Raw genomic sequence first — 23,954 nt, 5'->3', positions numbered from 1 at the left:
GAGCATGAGAGCAGGAGACCCAACAGAGTAGCCAGCTCAGATACCTTTCAGGCCCTGATCCAGAGCTTTCAACTCATCCACCCCAACATCTACCCCATGGATGAACTGCTGGAGTGCATGAAGGGGCCAATTCTACAGACCCAAAACTGCAGGATCTCCATGACACAGGGCAACAACAGGATATCCCAGAGGAGGCCCAATGAGGTCCCAGTATCAATAAAGTAGCAGAAGCCAGAGGCCTCATACCAGACCAAGGAATAAGTCATTGCAATGAACATCTGTAAGCAAAGAAGTGTAAACGAAGTTATACTGTAGGGCACACTGTGACACACTACAGCTTCCACAAGGTTTTTTTCCCTCTGTTGAGGGGGAAGTTGAAAGGGTGGAAGGAGGGTACAAGGGAGGGGTAAATGAGTGGGATTGAGGTGCACGATGTAAAAATCACAAAGAACCAATAAAAAGTTAAAAATAAATAAAATGATGTCTGTCATCAAGCATTTAATAATATCACAAGCATATACAAAACATACCGTTACCTCTAAGTTAGCCAGTATCCCTTCCAACATTTTTCTCCTTTAATATTTTAAGTTGTCCACTATTTCACCAAAATAGTCATGTCTCAATTATTTTATCCTTTTTTAAAATTAAATTTTATTACTGTGTGCACGTAAACTGTAAAGGTGTGTGTAGGCTGTGGCAGTGTGTGGAGATCATGGGAAGCTTTGTGGAGTCAGCTTTCTTCTTCACCTTACGTGGTTCCGAGGACTGAACTCAGACTTGAGCAACACATGCCTGCTTTATGGGTTGAGCCATGCACGTCAACTGGCCCTTCATCGTTGTGCATCTGTCCTAAAGGTTTTTTTGTCTTCACTGAAGAAGGTAAATGATCTTCTATTGGGGTTTTGTTGTTTATTAACAATGTTGAAAAATATATAAATATTAATATAAGTTAATCCTAATGTTTTACATAAGCCAATATTTTCTACCATCTATCATGTTAATTTTTGTCTTCAGAATCTGATAAAACCTTAAATCCCCCAGGCAGTGGTGGCACACGCCTTTAACCCCAGCACTTGGGAGGCAGAGGCAGGTGGATCCCTGTGAGTTCGAGGCCAGCCTGGTGTACAAGTGAGTCCAGGACAGCCAGGGCTGTCGAAACCCTGTCTCGAAAAACTAAAAATAAATAAATAAATAAACCAACCAAAAACAAACAAAAACTAACTTAAATACTGTACACAGTTAAATCTTTTCTTTTTAAGGCATCTGGGGTGTTGTCATGTCAGCAGCTTTTTCATCCATAAAATAAAAAGTTATTCCTGGCTCTTGTAGTACTTTCAGTTACCCTTTGAGCATTCAAATTTTAATCCTTTCACAACTAATTTGTATGTAGTGTGTGGCACTGACATAATTTCCCCCTTACAAATAAGGAGCTAACTGTCCCTACCACCTGGTCTTTCTACTAATGCCAATTTCAATCAGTCCAAGCTCCTAAACTCCAGTTTAATGATAAGAAGCCATTCTCAAGGCTGCATTAAAGTGGTCACATTTCAGAGTACACCATTATTCAGGGGCTATGCGTTTTGCTTCTAACATTCCCAGCACCTGCTAGAATGAAACTAAAAGAGGAGTGGGAGTGAGAATACCAAATCTGACTACAAAGCCAAATTGTAACCATTAAGCTGCCACGATACTTTATTATGTATTTGTACTTATGGTGTGAGCTAAAATTACACTTGAATTGCTGCCTAAATGGCTAGCACATTTACATATGCTCTTTCACCAGAATAAAACAATGAAAAACACACAAGGTTCATGTTTATTATAACAGAGTTAATGGCGTTTTGATAGCAAAGCAAACAAGAATGTGGGAATTGACAAATAATGCAAATAACGGATAACCTTGTCCTTAACTTAAATATTATAAGTAGAACTTTTAATCACATCTCTTCTGTCAGTGACAAATAAGAATAAAAAAGGGAAACCCAAAGAACATTTTCAGAATGTACCTCGCACTGTTGGGGACAGGTGTGCCCCACCCTGAGCATCAGGATCACCAGTTTAAAAGCGTCACTAAGGCACTCCTCCTCTGCTTATCCTTTGGCTTCTCCTAAAGCAAAATAACGTAGTGCTCAAGGACTAGGAATTCCAGTGGGTGCCACATTATATTTCTCATAACAGGTTAACACATGCATTCCTCCTCTCTATCAAATATGCTGCTAGCAAAACGCAGCTCCTTGCAGTTATACTGACAAAAATTCTGTTTCTGAGAACCAGGCCTACCAGTACAGTATTACCCTTGAAACGCCACTTAATTTTCTGCCTTCAATGATAAGCAGCATGAACAACTGCAAACTCATTATTTACTCTGGTAGCACTTCTTGATGCCAATACTGCTGCACTTCCTGAGAATAAAGCAAGGTGCTCTGGCATGACCCGTCTCCCCTATAAACAGAAAGTATGAAGCTTGTTACTGCATTCACTGTAACACTACTTGTTGAGGCCACTACTTATGCCATCATATGGGATCTCATTTACGGCATTTCTTCTTAGCTTAGTGCCAGGAATTTGTTTCAAGTTTTATGGACATAAATTGATTGTTTCCATTTCTGTATCATACACTATGAAGTCTAGAGAAGTATCTCTGCCCTATTGTTAATAAATATCAAGTTTTATAACAGGCATTTTAGTCTGTTTTTGTTTTGCCTTTCTTGTTACACAGATTATGAACCTCTACAAACAACCTTAAGTTAGTAGAAGGAAGACAAAATAAACACACAAGTAGATAATGTTTTTTTTTTTAATTTTAAGAAATTGGGAAAAAAGTCATGAAAAGTCAGAAGACAGATTTCAGAATACAGCATTAGAGATAAAGCCAAAACCAGTTACCTCCCGGCTAATTAAACAATCAAGGAAAAACAAAACAAAACAAAACAAAATCAGTTATGGACAGGAGAAGAATTAAAGAGCAGAGAATAAGCCAGATAGTTTAGTCGTAGAAATGAATTGCCTTAGCCAGGCAGTAGTGGTATACATTTTAATCCCAGTAATTGGAAGGCAGAGGCAATTGGACCTCTGAGTTCCAGACCATCCTAGTCTACACTCAGTTCCAGGATAGCCAGAACTTTATAGTGAGTCCCTGTCTCAGAAAAACAAAGAGAGAGGTTAGCTGTCCAGGAGTAGGAAATGTAGGTTCCAGCAGAAGAAATCCTGCAGATTGTGCCAGGAAAATCGGTCCTCGGAACTGATATCCTTATGGTTTTGTTATTGTGTCTATTAATCCTCATTTTCTATTGTTTTGGTTAGTCGGGTTACAAGTGACATATGCTCGAACACTAAGTTGTTAATAAAATATATTGGTTAAGAAAATTGAGCCTACAGTCTACACATTCCACTCACTGAAGAGCCACCAATATCCATAAATTGAACACCTTCCTCCTAGCTGGTCAATCCCTTAAGTTGATCTTTCCTATGTTCCAGAGAATCCCAAGCTTGCTAGAAGGTTAGACTCCAGTTTGGGAAAGATTTTAAATAAGCCTGTCTCTTCTAGCATCCGCAAGTAGGACTAGATTGCCAAAACCGCATTATCTTTCTGCTCCTCTTTTATCTTTCTCCTAAATCTTTGAATAAATATTACAGAATAAGCCAAGTGAAGATGTAGGCTCCCTCTAGCTCTTCTCGATTAACAGAAGTGCTTTCTCTGTGAAGCTATAGTTGTCCAGGACCACAGCACCAGGCCTGACCACCCCTCCTCAGATGCTGCGGCTTGCCCCTCTCTAAAGAAAGGGCTAATCCGTGCCTTGCAGGAACGCCATCTGACCACACGTGTAGAGTGGCGTCAGCCCAACTCTCAAATCTAAGCTGCGTCTTCAAGTATAACTTAGCTTTGGATAATCAAGGGGAAAGGATCTCTCATGGAAAGGTAGTACTTCAGGTCACGATTTTTCAGGAACTCTTAGAGCTGAACAGATAGCTTAGTGGTTAAGGGTACTTGGTGCTCTTTCAGAGGACCCAGGTTCCATTCCCAGCACCCATAGCAGGCAGTTTACAATTGCTTGTCATACCAGTTCTAGGAGATCCACCATGCTCCTCTGGTTTCAAGGGTTCCTGCATGCACAGGGTGCATGTACTTATACTCACTCACACACATATGTATACAAAAGAAAATAATTGAAAAACTTTTCAACAAAACTACAAGTATTCTGAAAAGGCTAATTTTACAATTGAAAATATACAGAGAAATAAATTTATTATGCACAATTTAGAGCAAAGCCACGAAATCAAAACATTAAGATATTCATCTATCAACAGAGGGGGAAAAACTCACAAAACTAATAATTAACTGTACTAGAGAATGTGGAGAAACTGACACAAGCACTACAAATAAAATGGCTATAAATAAAATGGCTGGCCATGGTGGTGCCTGCCTTTAATGCCAGAACTCCAGAGGCAGAGGCAGGCAGACCTTTGTGAGTTCGAGGCCATCCTGGTCTACATAGTTAGTTCCAGGATGGCCAGGACTACATAGAGAAAGAAAGCCTATCTCAAAACATCAAAAAAGAATGTGATTTGGTACTATCCTTAAAGGTCTGACCCTAACATCTTTAAGTGTATATTATTCTAGTAGACAAAGTTTGAGAGGCCATTGTTTGGGACCAGTCTCTGAAAATCAGACCAAATCAGAATGAGGTCATTTACACCAAGAGTCACTTACTCAAACTCAACTTTGGAACAAGGCAGATTTCCCCATAAAACAGAAGATAAATAGCAAATGAGCAGAAGGGATATAGTTTAGCTAAGCCAACAAGAAAATCCCATCTCAATCTCATAAAGGAAAATAATGTTTTGTCCCCCCGTTTGCTTTCATTAGCCTTTTCTGCCTACAAAGTCAAGCCTCTTTGCTCAGCTCACTCGAAGACTCATCCTATCCTAAAGAATGTTTCCCAAATCTAAAACTGCAAATAAAAGCCAATTACATTTTTACCCCATTTGTTATCAATGTGTCTTCAAGGTATTCATTGAAGTTCTATTTCTAAGAACTTTATTACTGTTGTTGTTACTTTGTGGTACGAGGACTCAAACCCAGGGCCCTGCTGCACACCAGGCAAGCACTCAGTCAGTCCTACCATCCCCACCAAAATCTGCCCTAAAAAACATAATATGATACATAAAATTTTTAACACAGTGGGGTAAATCAAATAAATTAAAATAAATAAAGTAAAAGAGACCAGTAAACTGTTCAATACACTCAAATACTGTGTACTCTCTGAAAATTTTCCAGAGAAATACAGCACACCAAATAGACACTGCAGTGCAGACCATGAGTAAGCAAGGTGTACATAACTGGGGACCAATGCCATTAAACAGTTGATTTCCCCCCAGAAACAACAACCAACTGTCATACTGCCTGAGGTAAAAGCGACACCCCTGGTTTAGTAACATTTTGGTAAGGGAGAAGAAATGTGTTAAAACTTAAATTTTTTTTCTTAACAGCATTTGCTGCCTATCAATTCTCTACTACAACAATGTAAAAAAATTAACGTCTTAACATTAACATTAAAATGTTAAAATAATCATAAAGTCCCAATTTTCTTTCTCACCAACCAGACCACAACACCCCTCTCCCAATTCAAATTATCCAGATGTTAACAACTTAGGTGGTGTTTGTTTATTTGTCTTTAAGGTGAGTTCTCAGCGCATAGATGAGATGGCCTTAAACTCCCCAGCTTCCAGCCTCAGCCTCCTGAGAACCACTACTGGGCTATCACAAGAAGTTTAATATCTAACGCTTACACAATTCAAAAACGCTCAAGATTTATGGACTAGTAGTGCCAGCAACTTGCACACTAATCCCTTCTAACTATTTTAGTCATCATCTGGAAATTCCTGAAAGCTAAATTAATACTAGATCTGGTAATCAAGTGTCCATGTCTCCAAACAGCAAAACATAAAGACACATAACTGGAAGTTGCGCTCCAGGGCCGTGGTATGTCAAGTCCCTAACCTCAAAAATAAAAATACCCAACAGCCTCTCTCCTACCTCAGGATCTGGATCTGGGAACTAAATTCAGTTATTATACATGGATCTTACAAACAGAAACTCCAAAAGCCCCCAATTCCTGCTATAACTCACCATTCAGCTAGCTTGAAGCGGAAGTCAATGTCCAAGAGAAGAATAGCACTCCTATCACTTACTGACACCACCAAAATAGACCCAAGACTGGGATATGCCACTCGGCCTCGTTAACCTTGTTTGTCACCTGAAATCTAGGGGTGGCATTCCATTTCCCAAAAGGGCCTTGTGATGGATCTGTGCAAATATAGTAAGTAACAGATACAATCACTGTTAGAGAAATCAACACATTTTTGTCTGAAGGTATAGAAATTGCCACAAAATTTGACTACAGCTACAGGCTCAGTCACTAAAATGTATAAAGATCCTGAAAATAAATTGAAACTGTATATAGATATCGTGCTCAACTCTTCAGCTGAATTTCAAGCAGCAACGCTTAAAATGCTATTTTCAGTCGTGTGCATGTACTCTTTTTGCTTAGAGCATTTTCAATCCCACCTCCCATTTTCAACCTCCTATTCCCAATCCTTAGACTGATCACTTCCTACTCATCCTTTATGTCTTACCATAGATATTACTTTCTCAAAAAGCCCTTCTAGACTAGGGCATTTGGCTTATGTTTCTATAGTACCATGAACCCCCACACTTTATCAATGAGTTATGAACAGTGTCACTGTATGATTTCTCCAAGACTGTGAGCTTTGAGGGTTGAGGTAATATTTGTACTAGCATCACTCTGTCTCTAGTTCAAGACAAGGAATGAAACTAGCTCTATATTTACTGAGTAAATTGGAGACAGAAGGGCCAGTCAGGCTAATTACGCCCGTTCTCACTCACCCTGAGTGCTACAATTCAGGCTAACTGCGGCCCCGTTCACTTACCTGCTAGCAGGATAAGCTACATCACTGCCATTCTCTCCAGCACAGTAACTGAGAACCATCGTTCAAAATACTCTAAGCAACAATCATGAAGTGCAGCAAGTAATTATTTGGTGCTACCACATCTTGTAAAGTTTTATAAAACAGGAATTTTTCAGACTTCAGCTGTGTTAGAATCTCAGGTGATGGCTACGCCTTCTCATATCCCAACTAAGAATTAGAATCCATTTAATAAATCAAGCACTATTTGCTAAATGCCTACTCTGTTCCTGCTTTCAAAGTTCTTATTAGACAAAATTTACTTATATAATCAATTAGGAAAGAAAATAAAGACTGTCTTCAGTGAAGCACTGAATTAGCTAAATGAACACAAATTAAGTACTAAATTCAGACCTCAAAGTAGGACAGGAGCTCAGACCAGAAAAAGAAGCTATTTAGGGTGACAAGCTATGAAAAGATAGGTCCCAAAAGGTAACAGGTGACAGACAGATCCTTCATATAAACAAAGGGGGAAAGTTTTTAGACCCTGCCCCTAAAGACTTCCAAAGTCTTGCAGAAGGACCTAAGGCATGACCAGGATACAAGGAAAAGGGCAAGCACCCAGCTTACCTGCTCCTAGTGGATAGCAGGAAGAACAAAACAGCCCCATTATTGAGTTTTAAATTAAAATCAGAGGTTTTTTAAAATGTGAATTTTGGGCTGGGAATGTAGCTCAGTGGTAGAGTACTTAAGAAACACTGGGTTTACTCCCCAGTATCACAAAAACAAAAATAAACTTAAAAAAATAACAAAGCGTGAAGCTCCTCTTAACTTAAAATATGCAAACCTTTTAAAATCCATTAAGTAACATCCTGATTTACACAAGTATACGAGTAGGCTATGATATGGAACACAGGCATCTCAACTACGAGAACCTCATCCGTGCTCTCCATGCCACAGCATGACCAGGCAAGGGCAGTGCTGCACAGACTGGGACAACCCAAACACTGGGATTGGGGTATGGGATCTGGAGAAGGATCCAGGCAAGTCTCAAGATATAATACAGCCATCCTCTTCCCAAGGGCAACTTTCCTAAAACCAAAACTTCATAAAAGAAATGTCCACTTTTGTCCTTGTTGGAAGCTCAATAAGGAGGTAGTGAAGGCTAATGTATAGGTAGGTGTACCACTCGGAGACAGAGTCCAACACCTCCATTGCAGAGGTTTTCAGAGTACAGAAAGAGCACACTTCTTTCCCAGGGGACTGGCTGGCTACACACAGAAATGCGCAACCTTCAATAAGAGACCCCACAGGATCCATCAGCCGCTAACGCCACTCCTGCTCTACAACAGCACAAGCAATAAAGCTGCTGATTTCACTCCGGTACTCTTCTAAGAAAAACTATTACAGTACTTTAAAGATGCCTCTGCTATCAATTTGTTCCTCCCCACAGAATACCTCTAACACTGTCATTATCACCATCTTATTGTTGACAGAAATAACCACAAATGTCAGTGGCAAAGTCAAAATGAGACGTCAGTGCTCAATCCACATATGCACCAGCATGCACAGACATCACCCCTCACAGTCATGTTTATCATCCATTTAACTCACTAAGGTGTTTTGTTTTTTTCAGTTTTCAGAAGGAACCTAAATAAGATCTGCCCAAAAATGTGTCAAGTATGTTTGAATTTTTAATTCTTAGGGAGATGACTCCGGAGTTTAAGAGTGCTTACTGCTCTTGCAAAAGACCCAGGTTCTGTTCCCTGCGATCTACATGACAGTTTACAAGTGCCTGAACCTACAGTTGCAGGGGATCCGCGTGTAACACCCTTTCTGGTCTTGCTAACCACACATGGTGCACATATACCCATGTAGGCACACATACACATAAAAATATATTCTTAACTAAATTCTTCCCCTATTTCCCAAAAGCTCCCTCTCCCAACTTTCTTACATCTATCTGTTTGGATTCTAATCTACTTCACACAAGCCATGTTCAAAATCTTGGATAATTTATCCTTTGACTCTGGGTGCTCAACATTTTAAAACAATGGTACTGTCCAAAACAACTAAAAACTAACTCCTTGCTGCCTAGCAAACAAAATAAATTCAAACTTTTGAACCAAAGCAAAGTATTCACATGAATTTGAAGCTCCTATTCTCCAAAACACTTAGTGCTTATTAAGACACATGGACCTTGGGAAAATCAGTTAATCTGGCATTTCTTTCACTCCACTATAAGATGGGTATGATAATACTTGCCAGTAAGGCTGAGGTGATGAAAACGAGGGTGCTGCTATAAAACTTAAGACACTATAAAAATACAGACATTATCATTATGTCATGACTAGGGTAACTTTATTTATACCTGCCTCTCTTAAGAGGAAGTAGCCCACATAAAACACAAAACAAGATGGAAGCAATAAAAGAAACACAAAACAAATACAAGGACATAAAATGAAAAATGCACATTGTAACTGCTTATGCATTTGCTTCCCTTCAGGCTACTCATTTGGTGTGAACATTGTCCTTGATTTGAAAAGAAAGCTAAGCCAATTAGACAATCCTATGTGAACTGGCTGGCCACAAGTAAAAGTTCCTAACTTAAAGATAGGGCCAGAAGGTCTATCTTCTGTGTCACACAACTGGACTTAGCATCATCATCAAGCCTAGATTGTGCCGTTACACTACTACTAGACTGGAAACCTTGGAGGGCAGGTAACTGCTTACTATGTAACCATTTTGACTGTACTTGCAGAATAAAACACCTCAATTTTTGTATATTTGTTTCTATGAATCCAATCTCTCCATTTCTTTTTTTAAAAAGATTTTATTTATTTTTATGTACATGAGTGCTCTATCTGCATGTACACCTGCACGCCGGAAGAGGGCTTTAGAGAGTATAGATGGTTGTGAGTACTATGTGGTTGCTGGGAATTGAACTCAGAACCTCTGGAAGAACAGCCAGTGCTCTTAACCTCTGAGCCATCTCTCCAGCCCCCAATCTCTCCATTTCAAATCACCCTGTACACCATCATGTCAGCTTCTAGTCAATCCTCTAACACTTCCCAGCAGAGGACATACACCTCTTGGTTCCTCACTAGAAACAGCACAACACTGACTACAACAAGCTCCTCTGTGATGGCCTTCCTTCCTTGCCTGCCTTTTCATTCCTCTTGGGCAGTGGCTCTCAACCTTCCTAATGCCGTGACCCTTTAATACAGTGCCTCATGTTGTGGTGAGTGACCCCAAATATAAAATAATTTTTGTAGCTACTTCATAATTGTAGTTTTGCTAGTGTTATGAATCATTATGTCTGTTTTCCAGTGGTCTTAGGTGGCCCCTATGAAAGGTCATTCAACTCTCAAAGGGGTCACAACCCATAGGTTGAGAACCACTGCATTAAATGCTCTCACACACTCCAAAACGGCAACACTAAGGAGGATAAGGCAGAAGGATTCAGAGCTCAAGACCAGCCTGGGCTTCACTGTGAATCCCAGTCTGAGGTGAGACCTTGTCTTCAGAGAAAAGAGAAGTCTCATCTACGTGAAGCCGCCTCTGGCTGACAGCAATGAGTCAAGTGAGTGTGTCCCAAGTCAAGGGTAGGAGGACACAACTCAGTAGTAGAACAAGATGACCATGCAGTGGACCTGCTCAGATCTCCAGCGCCAAAAGGAAGACACAGTGTGACGTTTATGTTCTTCATGTGTGTGGTGGTGTATGAGCGTATGTGGACGTGAGGCCAGAGAGGATCACAGCCTGTCTTTGAAAGTGGCTGGTTTTTGAGACAAGGTCTCTGTTGTACTGGAGCTCAGCCACTCCCGGCAGAGCAGGTTTCAGAAACGGCCTATTCCCACTTCTACCCCAAACCCACCCAGTGCTGGAACTAGGGATCCAACACCTTAAGTCATCTCCCAATCCCTGCTAGTCAACACCTAAGTGACTGGTAAACAAGTCACCAAACATAGAGGAATAATTTCGCACAGGGAAGCAAAAACTTTGGCATAGATTACATCTAAATTACCTTCCAGCTATAACATTCTAGGATGTTTTGATTAATTCAAACCTGAACACACCCTGATTTCTTTCCTGATCTTCATTATGTTGCACATTTTACTATGTAATTATATACATTGTTTTAAATGTTCCCTGCTTACGTAAGCATACCAACCCTACTATAACATTGCTATACTTTTTTATTGTCCACAAGGAAGAATGGAGTAAGACCAGGAACATAACAAATATATTTTTATAAGCTAAGAAATGTTAACTATGTTTAAAGATTCATTATAAAAAAGCATTTTTTTCATTAGCCAAACCATTAAAATGTATAAAACCAAAGAAACACCTGGATTAGTCTCTTTGAAAGTATATTCCCTTAAACCGGGTGTGGTGGTATATGCCTGTAATCCCAGCACTCTGGGAGGCAGAGGCAGGTGGATCTCTGTGAGTTCAAGGCCAGCCTGGTCTACAAAGTGAGTCCAGGACAGCCAAGGCTACACAGAGAAATGGGGTGGGATGGGGGGGAGGGGGCGACAGGGATTGAAAAGAAAAACAACCAAAACCAATAAAAAAATAAAGTATACCCTCTTAAAGTTGCCACAGCACTCCACTGCCTACAGTGATGTGTTAAAACACAAGGGCCATGGAACTGGAGAGATGGCTCAGAGGTTAAGAGCACTGGCTGCTCTTCCAGAGGTCCCAACAACCACATGGTGGCTCACAATCATCTAGAATGAGATCTGGTGCCCTCTTCTGGCCTGCAGTTGTACATGCAGGCAGAGCACTGTGTACATAATAAATATATCTTTTTTTTTTTTAAAGCACAAAATAATGTTTACTTTCCAGACATTCCTGTTAATGTTTTAATGCAAACATAAAGGTCACCAGGAAAGAAAAAAAAAAGAATCTAAATTCATTATTGTGCTGACTTAATTTCATTAACTACTTCTATGATTCTAACATAAAAACTAATAGTTACAAAGAATTACTAAAACCATCATGTAGAAAAATAAACTATCCTTATTATAATTTGCTTTTAGGTAAAACTACTATAAGCATTAACAGAGCTTAATTTTGTGCTTTTTGATCTTTTTAAAGAAATTAATATAATGTATCCTTGCTAAGTAAATACTGTTTTCTAGACAGCATTTCAAAGGAAGAATCTCATCAATCTAGAAAATTGTTGAATCTTCTTTTACTCGCTGAATGCTTGGAACGGTGAAATTATTAAAAATACATCAGTTACTGAGTAAATAAAGTGCTCAATAACTAAAACTAAATGACACAAGAAGCTTTGTAAACAGCATGCATGGCATGCAATGAGTTTAAGTCAAAGGTTTTCATACTTTAAATTCTAAATCCACTCTAAATGGACAAGCCAGGCAAGGGCTCCACCTGTGCTGTCCTTGCTGTCACTGCTATTACTATGCAAGAGTTTATATTCAGAGCATTAGGAAAAATATGAAAGTGTAAAAAATAAAACTGCACTTACTTTAAAATCTGCTCAATTGCCCTCATTCACAAAATGAAGATGTCCATAATATGCTTTCTGAAAGATGCAGAAACTGCTGTTCTTTATGAACTGTAATTATTACCTCTTTTAATTACTCAAAAAGACCCATTTAGAGGCAGGTATTGGTGGTGCACACCTTTAATGCCAGCACCTGGGTTTGTTCAAGGCCAGTGAGTTCAAGGCCAGTCTGGTCTACAGAGTCCAGGACACAAGGCTACACAGAGAAACCCTATCTCGAAAAAATAAACAAAAACAAAAAGAAAGAAAAGACCCATTTAGATGGTATGATGGAAAAATCATTTAAAGTATTGGCCCCAAGAGTTTTCTTACAAAAGGGAGATGCTGTTTAGCTCACAGGAGGCTAAGGCAAGTAAATGGAGAGCTTAAGGCCAGCACGGGACTATTTAACAAATCCTAATATCAAAAATAAAAACAAAACCATTAAAGGGGCAGAGATTAATTCAGGAAGAATACAGAAATTGAAATACAGAGCTATGCCATGGAGCCAAATCGGAACTTTCACTCTAATGCCTACTGTGGGATTTCTGTGACAAAATAAATGTCCGTCAGACACTTAGCACCAAAACTGGGTGTTTTATCTGCTCTATACTATTCTCTAAACAAAATTATTTCAATAGTTCCAAATGAAATCATATACATTAGGAAAAACAGGTAATTCCTATTAGCCAAAATTGTGTTAGTAAATCAATACTGGTGTTAAAAAGCATGGAGATGGCAGTCCCACATCATTATTTCTAGCAGTACTGAAAATGAGACTAAAATGTAAAGATTACTATGGTTTCAACATTTAAAAAAATCGTAATACAACTGCCACTACCTAATACTACAGTCTTCCTAGAACAAAGGTAAGTCTTAACTTCACATTTATATCCATCAAGACCAAGCAATACATATTCAAGAAAAATGCAAATATTTCATTTTTAAGTGAAAAACATTTTTTGAAAGCATGCTCAGTTCTGTTGTTTTAAAGTTCTTGCCTGTGATATTCAGGGCTCTCTTATACATCTTTGGTGACCTGGATAAAGGCAGTTTGGCATGCTGAGCCCTAAACTTACTACAAACTCCACCTATCAGGTGAATGGTGTATTAACAACCAGTTCCACCTAGGCAGCACTGAAACAGATTTCCTTTCTTTGGCTACATAGTACCTATTGCTGCAGAGAATAGATTTAAAATTTTAAAAGAAACTTTTAAAAAATATACCATTACAACTGAGTAATAGCCACTGTGTTCCTTGACTAGTGGTCTTTTTTTTTTTTTTTTTAAATGACAAAACAAAAAGAAATCAAAAGTGAATTGGAGGGGAAGAGGTAAAGTTACTTTTAAGGTAAAAACTTGTTAGTGTAAGTCTTTCAGAAATGAAAAACATTTGGTCAGCTGTCATGAATGTTGGGAGACCTTAATTCAAATGTTCCATAATTAATGGGTGGAGAAAATTAAGAAAGTGGCAGCAGATTTTCTAGAAACTTGTATGGGAAGTTGTATGGGTAGCTGCTGGACAACCACAACAGAAGTTAGCAGGATGGAGGCTGATGAGGGCTCCAAAGTAACCCAGACACTAAGCTTAGCTCACTGATCAGCTCCAAGAATAAAATGTCCTTTCCAGTCACAGTCCCCAAAACTCTAACCATCTCCTTAAGATAATCATTAAGAAATAGAAATACTTAGAAAAGTAACGTCAAAAGTAGAAATCACTTTGAAATAAGGTTTTTAAAACATTTTATTTATTCAAAATAAAATGTGCAAACACGTACAGACAAATCCAAAAAGAACTCTAGATTCTCTTTAAAAGCTACTTCAAAGCACAAGCCTCTCCCTAAGTGTTTTACCTTATTTTAAATACTATAATTTTAACATAAAAGAATATAGTGCCTTCATTTTCTTCAACTCCATCTTAGTCATTAAAATAGGCTCCAGAGCAAATGGTCACTCCACAGCCTGGGCCAGACTGTGATTAAGAAGTAGTTTCTAAGAGAAAGATTATAAACAGCAGTAACAACAAAAGCCACACAAACTAGGCAGGAATATGTGTCACTTGTACAAGTATCCTTATTTTAGGTCCATAGTCTCCATCTGAATATGAGGAAATGACTTTCTACTACAGCAAGGACAGTCGACTAGAATAAAAGGCCAGTTCTTCACAATACCCACAATAGCCACTTTTTTCTGTAAGACAGTGAGCTTTGTTTGTAACATGCAATGCACATTTTATCATTTTGGATAAAATAACCTACAGTGGTTAAACTGCAGCTATGAAGGAAACTGTCTAGAGATAAATGGTTTCCCTATGAGAAGGCTCCATCGCTGTACTTCACCTCAGGACAATAAATCACATTAACTGCACCTTGTCCTCTGTCCAATGACATCATCAGTCTGACCACATCTTGGGAACTGGGTGCAAAAACACGTGCTATTTAAGGCATGAAATCATATTACTGCTTTTTGCTCACCCAAACTCATGCTTCAGCTCATGGACTCAGTCTTTTCACGTGAACATTCTCATGAAAGCTTTTCCCCTACTGCATTCAGGACCTACCTATTATTGGATGTGAAAGAGGGTGAATATTGAGAACTAGTTACTTTAAATTAGCTTGCATTTAGTCCCCTAAATCTGAAATTTTGCTACAAATTAAACTGAAGCCTTACATGTCCTTATATGTTCACCACACTGGTTTAATGTGATCTCTAAGCCTTAAAACATTCAACATGCCTCCTCACACACTTCCCCTAGAAAGAAACACCTTTCTACCTTTTAAGACAAAACTGTTACAGGAGAGATCAGAATCAAAATTATTGTTTTCTTTAAACAGCCAAAGTTAACTGGGTTTCACAGGGCAACTGTCCTAAGTCTAGAAAAAGCAAAATCAATTCTGATACTTGAAATCAAGTGGCAGGTAGGCTGAGCAAGTTCCAAGATCAGGGTAGGCAGACACAACGCCTGTGCTTATCTTCTATTTTCACTCCTTTAACCACGACACCAGCACTCAGAAAGAAAACATAACCCCTGTTTCTGTTTTCCATACTGCTACACTTAAAATAGGCAGGTCTATGTCAGTGGTAGCAGGACATGACCGCCCGCCTCATCTGAAGTTGGTGCAGAAACTGGAAATGCAGCACTACTAAGAAACTATCCAAGTGTTGCCGTTTGGACTTTCTAAATTACTTAGCTACTCCATATCTCCTGGAATAATACAAATCTTTACACAGCCTGAATGAGTTAAACTTGAAGAGAAGAGGACTATTCCCACAACAAAGTCCTCTATTTGTAATAAACCAGTAGCTCTCATAAGCCTCTCTGCAAATTGGAAATAAGGTCCACATAACTACAAATTCTAAGATAAACTCCTTTTAGGAGAAAACAAGCCACCACTGAGCTGATGCTTAGCTCGGAGCTGTTTTTATGCTGGAAGGCCCCAAGAGGATGTGCTTTGCCTGCGGAGGAGGGGACTCAAGTGGCAGTTGGTGGGGGAGTCATTTTGGTTATTAGTAAATAAATCAAGCAGGAGAGGACAAGGCCTAGGCAACTACTGGGGCAGTCCGGGCCTAGCTCTCTCCTTGTCTTCACGGCACAGACTGGGTTTGATCTCAGAGCCCTGTGGATTGCCAAGGAGGAGGAGGGAAAAAAAAAAAAGAATCATATCGAACCACAAAAGCACATGGGGCGAATGTAAAATATAAACACGGCGTTGGGCTGTGAGTGGCTGTTATTAAAGGTCTGAATTACTAAACATGAGAGGCGGGGAAAGCCAGGCGGCCATTTCAAGAATATAAACCTCCCTGAATTAGACATTATTCAAATGAGAAGCAAGTAGAGAGGACCCAGCACGCAACGAGAAAGCACCACTACACACAGGCAGGGAGGGGATCTCCGTGTCTAGTCACCACCCCCACTACCCGCAGGACGCGAGAAATCTAGAATATGATCAACTTGTCAGGCCAGCCCTTTGAGGGCAGAAGGGCAATCTTTTACGGTGGAGTTCTCGGGTGGCCTCCGGGAGCTCCCGGACCTCGGAGTCAGAGGGTCCCCAGGGCCACCCTCGCGCAGGGGCTGGGGGTGTGCGCGGAGGTGCAACCAGACCCCGACAGCACCTCCATCCCAACTGTCCCGCGACCTACGGCAACGGGGGCTCCTCCAGACCCGCGGGGACCTCTGCGTGCGGGCCCGGGTCACACGGACGACCGAAGCCTTTTCCACTAAGGGGAACTTCCCCGAGGGCTCCTCCCACCCAGCCCAGCCTCCAAAAGGACCGGAGGACCCTAGAGCGGGCTAACAACCCGAAGGCCACCTCACAGGGGCCACGCCACGCTGCCCCTAACCACAGACCTCGACTGGCTGGGATCAGGCCGCTGCCCGGAACACGAGCAGGGCACGGCCAAGGGGGCTCGGGCCGTGACCTCCGGGCTCAGCCCCACGCGAACCCCACGCGCGGCCGAGGGCAGGGCGCCACCCCCGGGCGCGCCCCGCAGCGAGCAGCGTCTCCCCCCCCCCCCAGCCAGAGCCCGCGCCGGCCTCCAATCCCCGGGGCACCGCGCGGGTGTCCCGCCGCCAGATCCCCTCCGGCCCCGCCGCACACCGGCATTGTGCTCGCCGCCACCTCTGGCCCCTCCACGCCCCCCCCCCCAACGCCCGTCCAGGTCTCCCGCCCGCGCCCCGCGGCGCCTGGCCAGCCCAGCAGCTATGAATATGTAAAATGTCTTTATTGTCCTCTCCCGGTGCCCTGGCCCCGCCGCCCGCCGCGGACCCGCTCGGATTCGGGCACCGTGCGAGGAGGCGGCGGCGGCGGCCGGCGGAGGAGGAGGGCCGGTGCCGGCGGGCGGGCCGACGCGGCGGCGGGGTGGGCCGGGGGCAGGAGGAGCGCGGTGGCTCACAGCCCCCTTTGCCCCGGGTCTTCTTCCCCCTCCGCCCGGCCGCTCCGAGCTCCTTTTCCCCCTCCGCTCGTCGCCCAGAGGGGGCTGTGTTCCCCGGCCCCCCATCTCCTCGCCGTTAATTATAATAATCCTGAGTACTAATAAATTATGCTAAGTCGCGGGGGGGGGCAGCGGGAGCCGGGGTTGAGTATGAATATGAATATGTAAAATGCTGTAATGATTACCTGCTGCTGCTGCCGCCGCGGCTGAACTCTCATCTTGACTCGCTGCTCCTCCGTCCGCCATTTTGAATATTTTAACCAAAATCGCCCGGTCGATAAACCCTCCCTCGCTCCCGCTCCCCTCCCCCTCCCGCCCTGGCCGCCTCCTCCCTCCTCTCCGCACCCTCCCGTTCCTCCCTCTCCCTAAGGCGCGCGCCAGGGGGCGCACGAGGCCGGCGCCGCTCTCCGCCGGCCCCCTCGGAAGAGCTCCACCCCCCTGCGCGCGCTCTGCGCACGCGCGTCCAGGCTGCAAAGGTCCCCCTCAGGCAGCCGTAGCGCCCCGGTGCCAGCCATGCCCTCCCTTTCCTCCCCCCCCCCCCCACACACACCCCTATCCCGCGTCGGCAGTGCACATGCGCAGTTGTCTCCACGCGCTTGCGATGGGGGTGCGGGGGGGGGGGAGAGGGTGGAGCGCATGCGCTTCTCTTCGCCCCCTCTCCAGGAGTGTCGCTTCACCTCAAAGTGTAGTGTGTCAAGTGCTTGTTTATGTCTTCCGATAGGCCTCCCGTCTTCCGTGTCATTTCCCCTCCCGGATTAGTTTGGGATTTCCATGGCGGTGCTGTAAAAGGGCAGCACGCGCGCGGCGGCTGGCAGCGACCACGCGCAGGCAGGATTAGCGAGCGCTCCGCACTTTCTTAAGGCTCCCCCTCGCCGTCGACTCCCGACAATGGAGGGGCCGCTTCCCCCCCTCCACCACCACCACCACCACCCTCCGAGGTAATTTCCGGCCCTGTGTGCAGGTGGGGGCGGAAACGCCCTCCGCGGGCTCGAAGCACCTGCTGGGCCACGCGCGGACGTCCCGCTTTAAATTTGAATCCCGAGCAGTCCCCGCCCCGCGCCTCCGCTCCGGCCGCCGCGCGGGGGCGTGTCCCGGCAGCGCTAATTAGCCGGGTGCCGCTTCTGCTCCACTTGTCGCGGACCCCGGGCCAAGCCTCTCTCGGAGCCACCGTCCTGATCGCTAATGCCCCTTTCCCTTCTCTCAGGCCTCGACGCCCCTGCACGCGCCCACCCGGGCGAAACAAACAGCCTCCATCTGCGCCGGGTAAAGGCTGGTTGTAAGCTGACCTGATTTCAAAATGTGGAAGTTGGCAGTAGCGCCAACTCTTTGCTGTGTTGCTCAGTAAATAGGATAGTGGGGGGGGGAAAGTGTTCTCTTGTGAACACCTTCCTGAGTGATTAGCCAACATACTGCCGAGATTTCTCTTTACTGCTATAAAGAAGAAAAGAAGAGGAGGAGGAGAAGAAGAACTCCTGGATGAAGACTCAAATCTATTTTTACTAATTCTTAACAAGTCCCAAGACTTTTCCTAACCCCCCCCCCAAGGATAAAACCTATGAAGACTCAAATCTATTTTACTAATTCTTAACAAGTCCCAAGACTTTCCTAGCTCCCCCCGCCCCAGGATAAAACCAAATGTATTTAGTGGTAAGTAAAGTAAGAAAAAAAAAAAAGGATAAATTGGTCGTAGTCTGTCCTTAAGAGAGATATTACTGCCGGCTGTCCTGGCGCATGCCTTTAATCCCAGCACTCAGGAAGCAGAGGCAGTTCGGACCAGCCTGGTCTATAAAGATAATGACAGAGACAGACACTACCAAAGCAACTGGATAAAATTACAGATTCTCCAACAAAAGGAAAAAAAAAAACTAAATAAGGAGAACCCTGCCTGAAAGGAATTATTTTAACGGCTAAAGTTTTAATTGTGAGTTCGAGATTGCTTGTTGAATTCCTTACAGTGCACAAGTACAGTTAAAGTTGTCAGTTACAGCCAGTGATATGAGGTGATGTTGATTTATTCGTGGTAATTAAGCCTTAGGGTATGCACATATCTCCTTAAACCAAATAATTGGACCACCTTATAATTGGTTCAAAATACACAAACCAACACAGTAAAGGAAATGCAACTTTTAGCCATGTTACAATTATATTACCATAGGAAGAGTCTCAGAATATAATTTAAAGTTAAGTAAACGACACTGTTCCGGGTGGGCACAAATTTGAAGTTATTATCTAATCTATTTTCTTCCTACTTAATCTTAGCTTGCTCTTTGGTTCAAAAAGTAAATGAATATGATCTTCATAAAGTCATTGAAGGTAGTGTGTGCTATTCACTCTGCATTGCTTAATTTCCATAAAAGGAAATTTGTGTGGTAAGAATTAAAGAAGAATAATTCTTGGGGGTGGGTGGAGTTGAAGATAGTCTGTATCAATCTTTTCTTTAACCTAATGGCAAGATTTAAATTTCCATCTGTGTCCCCAGTGCCTAGCACAGCTCTTGGGTGTAGTAGATGCTCATAAATGATAATTTATTTTTTTTAAGTGAAGAACACTATACAAGGGTTTTTTCAACTGATGAAGTCATTCAGAAAATGTATTCATGCCTACGTTCTACCATGACCTTTACTAGTTGCTAAGTATAAGGAACTATCCAAGATAGTATTTTGAGTTTAGCAAACTTAGAGGCACAAACCTTTTTTCGATCCATGTGGACCTTGGAAGGCATGAACCCCATTATCTCAGTTTTCCAGGATGGAAGGATTGAAACATAAAGATTGTCCAGTGTCGCACCACTCTTCAATGATGCGACTGAAATTCAAACATAGGCAAGGGGACCGTCTTAATCATTCTATGCCATCTGCTGTGGGTCAAGACATGGCATTAAGGTGACTTTTAAGTGTGGAGGAGAAAATGTACTAACAAATAGTGTTCTGGTTTTGTGAATAGATATGGTCCTGTAACTAAATTGAATAGGATGTTATGGTCTTTCTTAAATGAAGCAAATATATTCCTTTTCCTTTCTTGCTTTCTAAAATACATGTATGAGGCCCAAAATTCCTTCATCACTCTTGATCCATGAAGTGCCCATTGGTCTCATGATACAATATCTTGGTAGGAACAAGCAGGTTAGATCTTGTCCCTACAGGCAGAAGGGACCTTGAGACAAAGAGCGGCACTGAGTTCCTTAATGGCGCACACCTTTAATCCCAGCACTCCGGAGGCAGAGGTAGGTGGATCTCTGTGAGTTCGAGGCCAGTCCGGTCTACAAAGTGTCCAGGACAGCCAGGGCTACACAGAGAAACCCTGTCTCAAAAAGCAAAAAAAAAAAAAAAAAAAAAAAAAAAAAATGATCTTACCTCTCCGTACTGCCACACATACTTGTTAAGGACTTAGGAATGAAGACTTTGGGAGATGCGTTTTAATGATAGGTTTGATCGTGACTATGTTAAAATCATCGTTTTTGTGAACATTTCATCTATTCATTAAGATTAACTCTGATAGAGTAGGGTAATTTGTGTAATGCTTTATGGGTGCATTTGGTAAGTATTTTGTGGCAGAGGTCTGCAAACTGAGTTCTGTGACACCCTCTGCGTTAGCTTAAAGTCAGATTAAAAAAAACAAAACCAAAAAACCCAAGACCTCTACCTCCTCTTTACCAGAATGGCTTTGCTTTACTTATAATGGATCATGGGTGAGATATATTTGAAAGCATGGTAATTCTACTTAATATATATATTCATATGTACATATGGAATTTACTGCCTTGAAAGACTCCACCAGGTTGTTACATGCTTGAAAATGCAGATGAATGGAGGTTCCAAGATAAAATCATCTTGACCATTAGCTATGAGTCACTGAATTGAATCTTTGTCTCGCTTTTGCCATGTTTACAGTGTGCCCAGAAGATATGCCAAGAAAGACCCTGATCCTGCCTTGAACATTTCTGTGGATCTCCTCATTCACTGTGAAGATGCCTTCTATTAAGTCAATGAATATATCTTGCTCAAATGTCTTAACCTTCATAAAAGGATGGCAAGCCTACTGCCTGTAGCTGACTGTTAGAATTTATGTTCTACCCTTAATGTACAATACAGACTATTCCTACTTCTCAGAGAGTGTACACTGAGATCTTTACAATTCAATACTCATCAAACAGCTCAATAGCGTTTATGGAGAAGTGTCTGATAGATGCATAGCTATTTTCCCCCTCTAGTTCAGGGTCAGCAAATATACAATACTGCTCTTGCTACTCTCCTTTCCAAGCCTCTGGCCAACTTTAATCCATAACCCCTTTCTGAAGCTGAGCTTAGACTCTTGCTCAAACACAATTCTTTCCAACCAGTGCTGCAGGCAGCCGTTGGCATCTCATCAGCATTGGCATGCAACATGAAATCCATTTGCTATTTCACCTCTGGATACTCTTAAAAGCCAAACTGTCAGAAAGCCATGAACTTGAAATTCATCATTTTGTCCCCTTGTAAGATTCTTTCCTAGAATTGCTCTTTGGACTTATGTCATCAGCCTACATTACAATCATAAGAAAACTTCTTAGAAATGCATCCTATTTACTGTCGGGGTATTTTGGGAGTGCCTGTCTTCTGAGGATTCTTTTTGACCATTGAAGGGCAGAAGTTAAGCAGCACACCTAAATTCACTCAGTGAAGTGGGAGACAGGAACTAAAGCAAAGACCGCGTGAGTGCATGTCCTTTTCCTCAGTTGTTCTTTGCATCCTCAGATTTGCTCCTGGCCTTGGCTTCTACCTGCCTCCCCAACCTGTCTTCCTCCCTGCCTGTCTGCAGCCAGTCCTTACCTTGTGTTTTTGTTTTCCCCCGAGACAGGGTTTCTCTGTGTGGCCTTGGCTGTCCTGGACTCTGTAGAGCAGGCTGGCCTCGAACTCAGAGATCTGCCTGCCTGAATACTGGACCACAGGCTCGCGCCACCATGCCCGGCTCACTCTTTACCTTGTTTGCATGAATTCAGGTACCTATTCCCGGCTCTATTGATTCAATTTCTGCCCTTCCTCGCTTTTCCCTGCCTCTTTCATCCTTCCAAAGGAAACTTTTTTTTTTAGATAAACTCTCCCTGCATTTACTCATCAACTCACTACAATCTGAATCTGCTCCAGTGTTTTCCTGGAATTACTTTATTGGAAGTCACTGATGACCTCCTAACTGCCAAATATGATGACATCTTCAGTCCTCATCTTGGCCCATCTCTCAGCAATTTGACAATGTTGATCACTCCTTGCTCTGTAAAATCTATCTCTGCCTCTGGCCTCAATGACAAATTGCCCTCCAATTCCTCTTATCTCTCTAACCACATCTTGACTTTCCTTATTGGATCCTCCTCCTCTTCCCATCTGATATAGGTCCTCTCCGAGGACTGGCCTTTATCTCTCTTTCCCTGTAGCAAGCCTCTTTGATGTCATTGTCTATCACCACAATTTCAACCGTTATCTTCCTGAAGCCGGTGCCTAAATCTACACCTTTAGTCCCTTCTGATTGTCAGAGATGCTACATGTATCTCTCATACCTGGGCATAATCTATTTCTAAACGTTTTTTAAAAACACATTTTCTTGCATAATTCTATCTATATATAGTAACTGTCCAGTACACATACAAAGTCTTTATTCCTAGGTATAGATAGAAACCTATATTTGGCTTTTTCTATGGATTTTTGGAATGTCCTGGTGTTAGTACACATTTAATTCAAACTTTTACTTTTCTTTCTTTCTTTCTTTCTTTTTTTTTTTTTTGGTTTTTTGAGACACGGTTTCTCTGTGTCCTGGACTTGCTGTGTAGATCAGGCTGGCCTCAAACTCACAGAGATCCACCTGCCTCTGCCTCCTGAGTGCTGGCTGGGATTAAATGAGTGCACCACCACGCCCGGCTGAGATATCATTTTTAATGGGTTTTTGTTGTTGTCTTGTTTGGTTTTTGGTTTTAGCTTTTTGAGACAGGGTTTCTCTGTGTATCTCTGGCTGTACTGGAACTCACCATGTAGACTAGGCTGGCCTCAAACTCAGGAGATCAGCCTGCCTTTGCCCCTCGAGTGCTAGGGCCATTTTAATGTTTTATTTGCTAAGAAATGCCTATTAATTCTGACTGAGTTTTTAAGGCAGGAAGAGATTTTTAAAGGCTTTTCAATATTAGGGTTAAAATAAAAGGAAAAGATTTCCATTTGCACAGTAGGTTCATGCCTATAAACACTTCCTCTGCTCCAAATACATAGCAATGCTAAATGGAAATATACAAGTAGGGGCAAGTTAAAAACAGTAACCTTTATGAATCATGAAGAAACCACAAAGGAAAGCCCTGAGAGAAGTGGAAAAACCTATGTCTCAGATATTAGATCTGGTGGCCATTTTTAACTGAGGTTAGTGAATGCCAGTTATCCATGTATCCAAAAGATTTTATGTAATAGTCACAAAGGTCTTAGTTCATACAGAGCTTGGCAGTGAAGTCTTATTAAGGAGCTAATGATAGCCCCCAGATAATTTGGTTCTGAATCCGCAACATTCTAATCTGTGTCCTCACAAAATTCTAAGCAGTCATTTCACCTAACTAGAATCCTTATCACAG

General features: G+C 42.2%; 1 protein-coding gene across 6 annotated transcripts in view; it reads right to left on the bottom strand.

The window, feature by feature from the left end:
• Positions 1–18,230, bottom strand: part of POU2F1 (POU class 2 homeobox 1) — a 139,224-nt gene extending 120,994 nt beyond the window's left edge. For 2 of the 6 annotated variants that reach the window (XM_084790088.1, XM_084790090.1), the window contains exon 1: positions 17,560–17,658. Coding sequence is in view for 2 of the 6 variants with exons in the window: in XM_084790086.1 (XP_084646212.1) it covers positions 17,560–17,620 (61 nt within the window). In the remaining 4 variants the exon portion in view is untranslated. Of the gene's footprint in view, positions 1–17,559; positions 17,659–18,051 lie in introns of those variants that run through there. The other 4 variants (XM_084790086.1, XM_084790094.1, XM_084790093.1 and 1 more) reach the window with 3 other exon arrangements.
• Positions 18,231–23,954: the final 5,724 nt, after the last annotated feature.

The sequence above is a fragment of the Acomys minous genome (genome assembly GCF_964271855.1).
Source record: "Acomys minous genome assembly, chromosome: 1".
NCBI lineage: Eukaryota > Metazoa > Chordata > Mammalia > Rodentia > Muridae > Acomys > Acomys minous.
The sequence above is the reverse complement of the archived record's forward strand: the minus strand, read 5'-3'. Positions and strand labels throughout refer to the sequence as shown.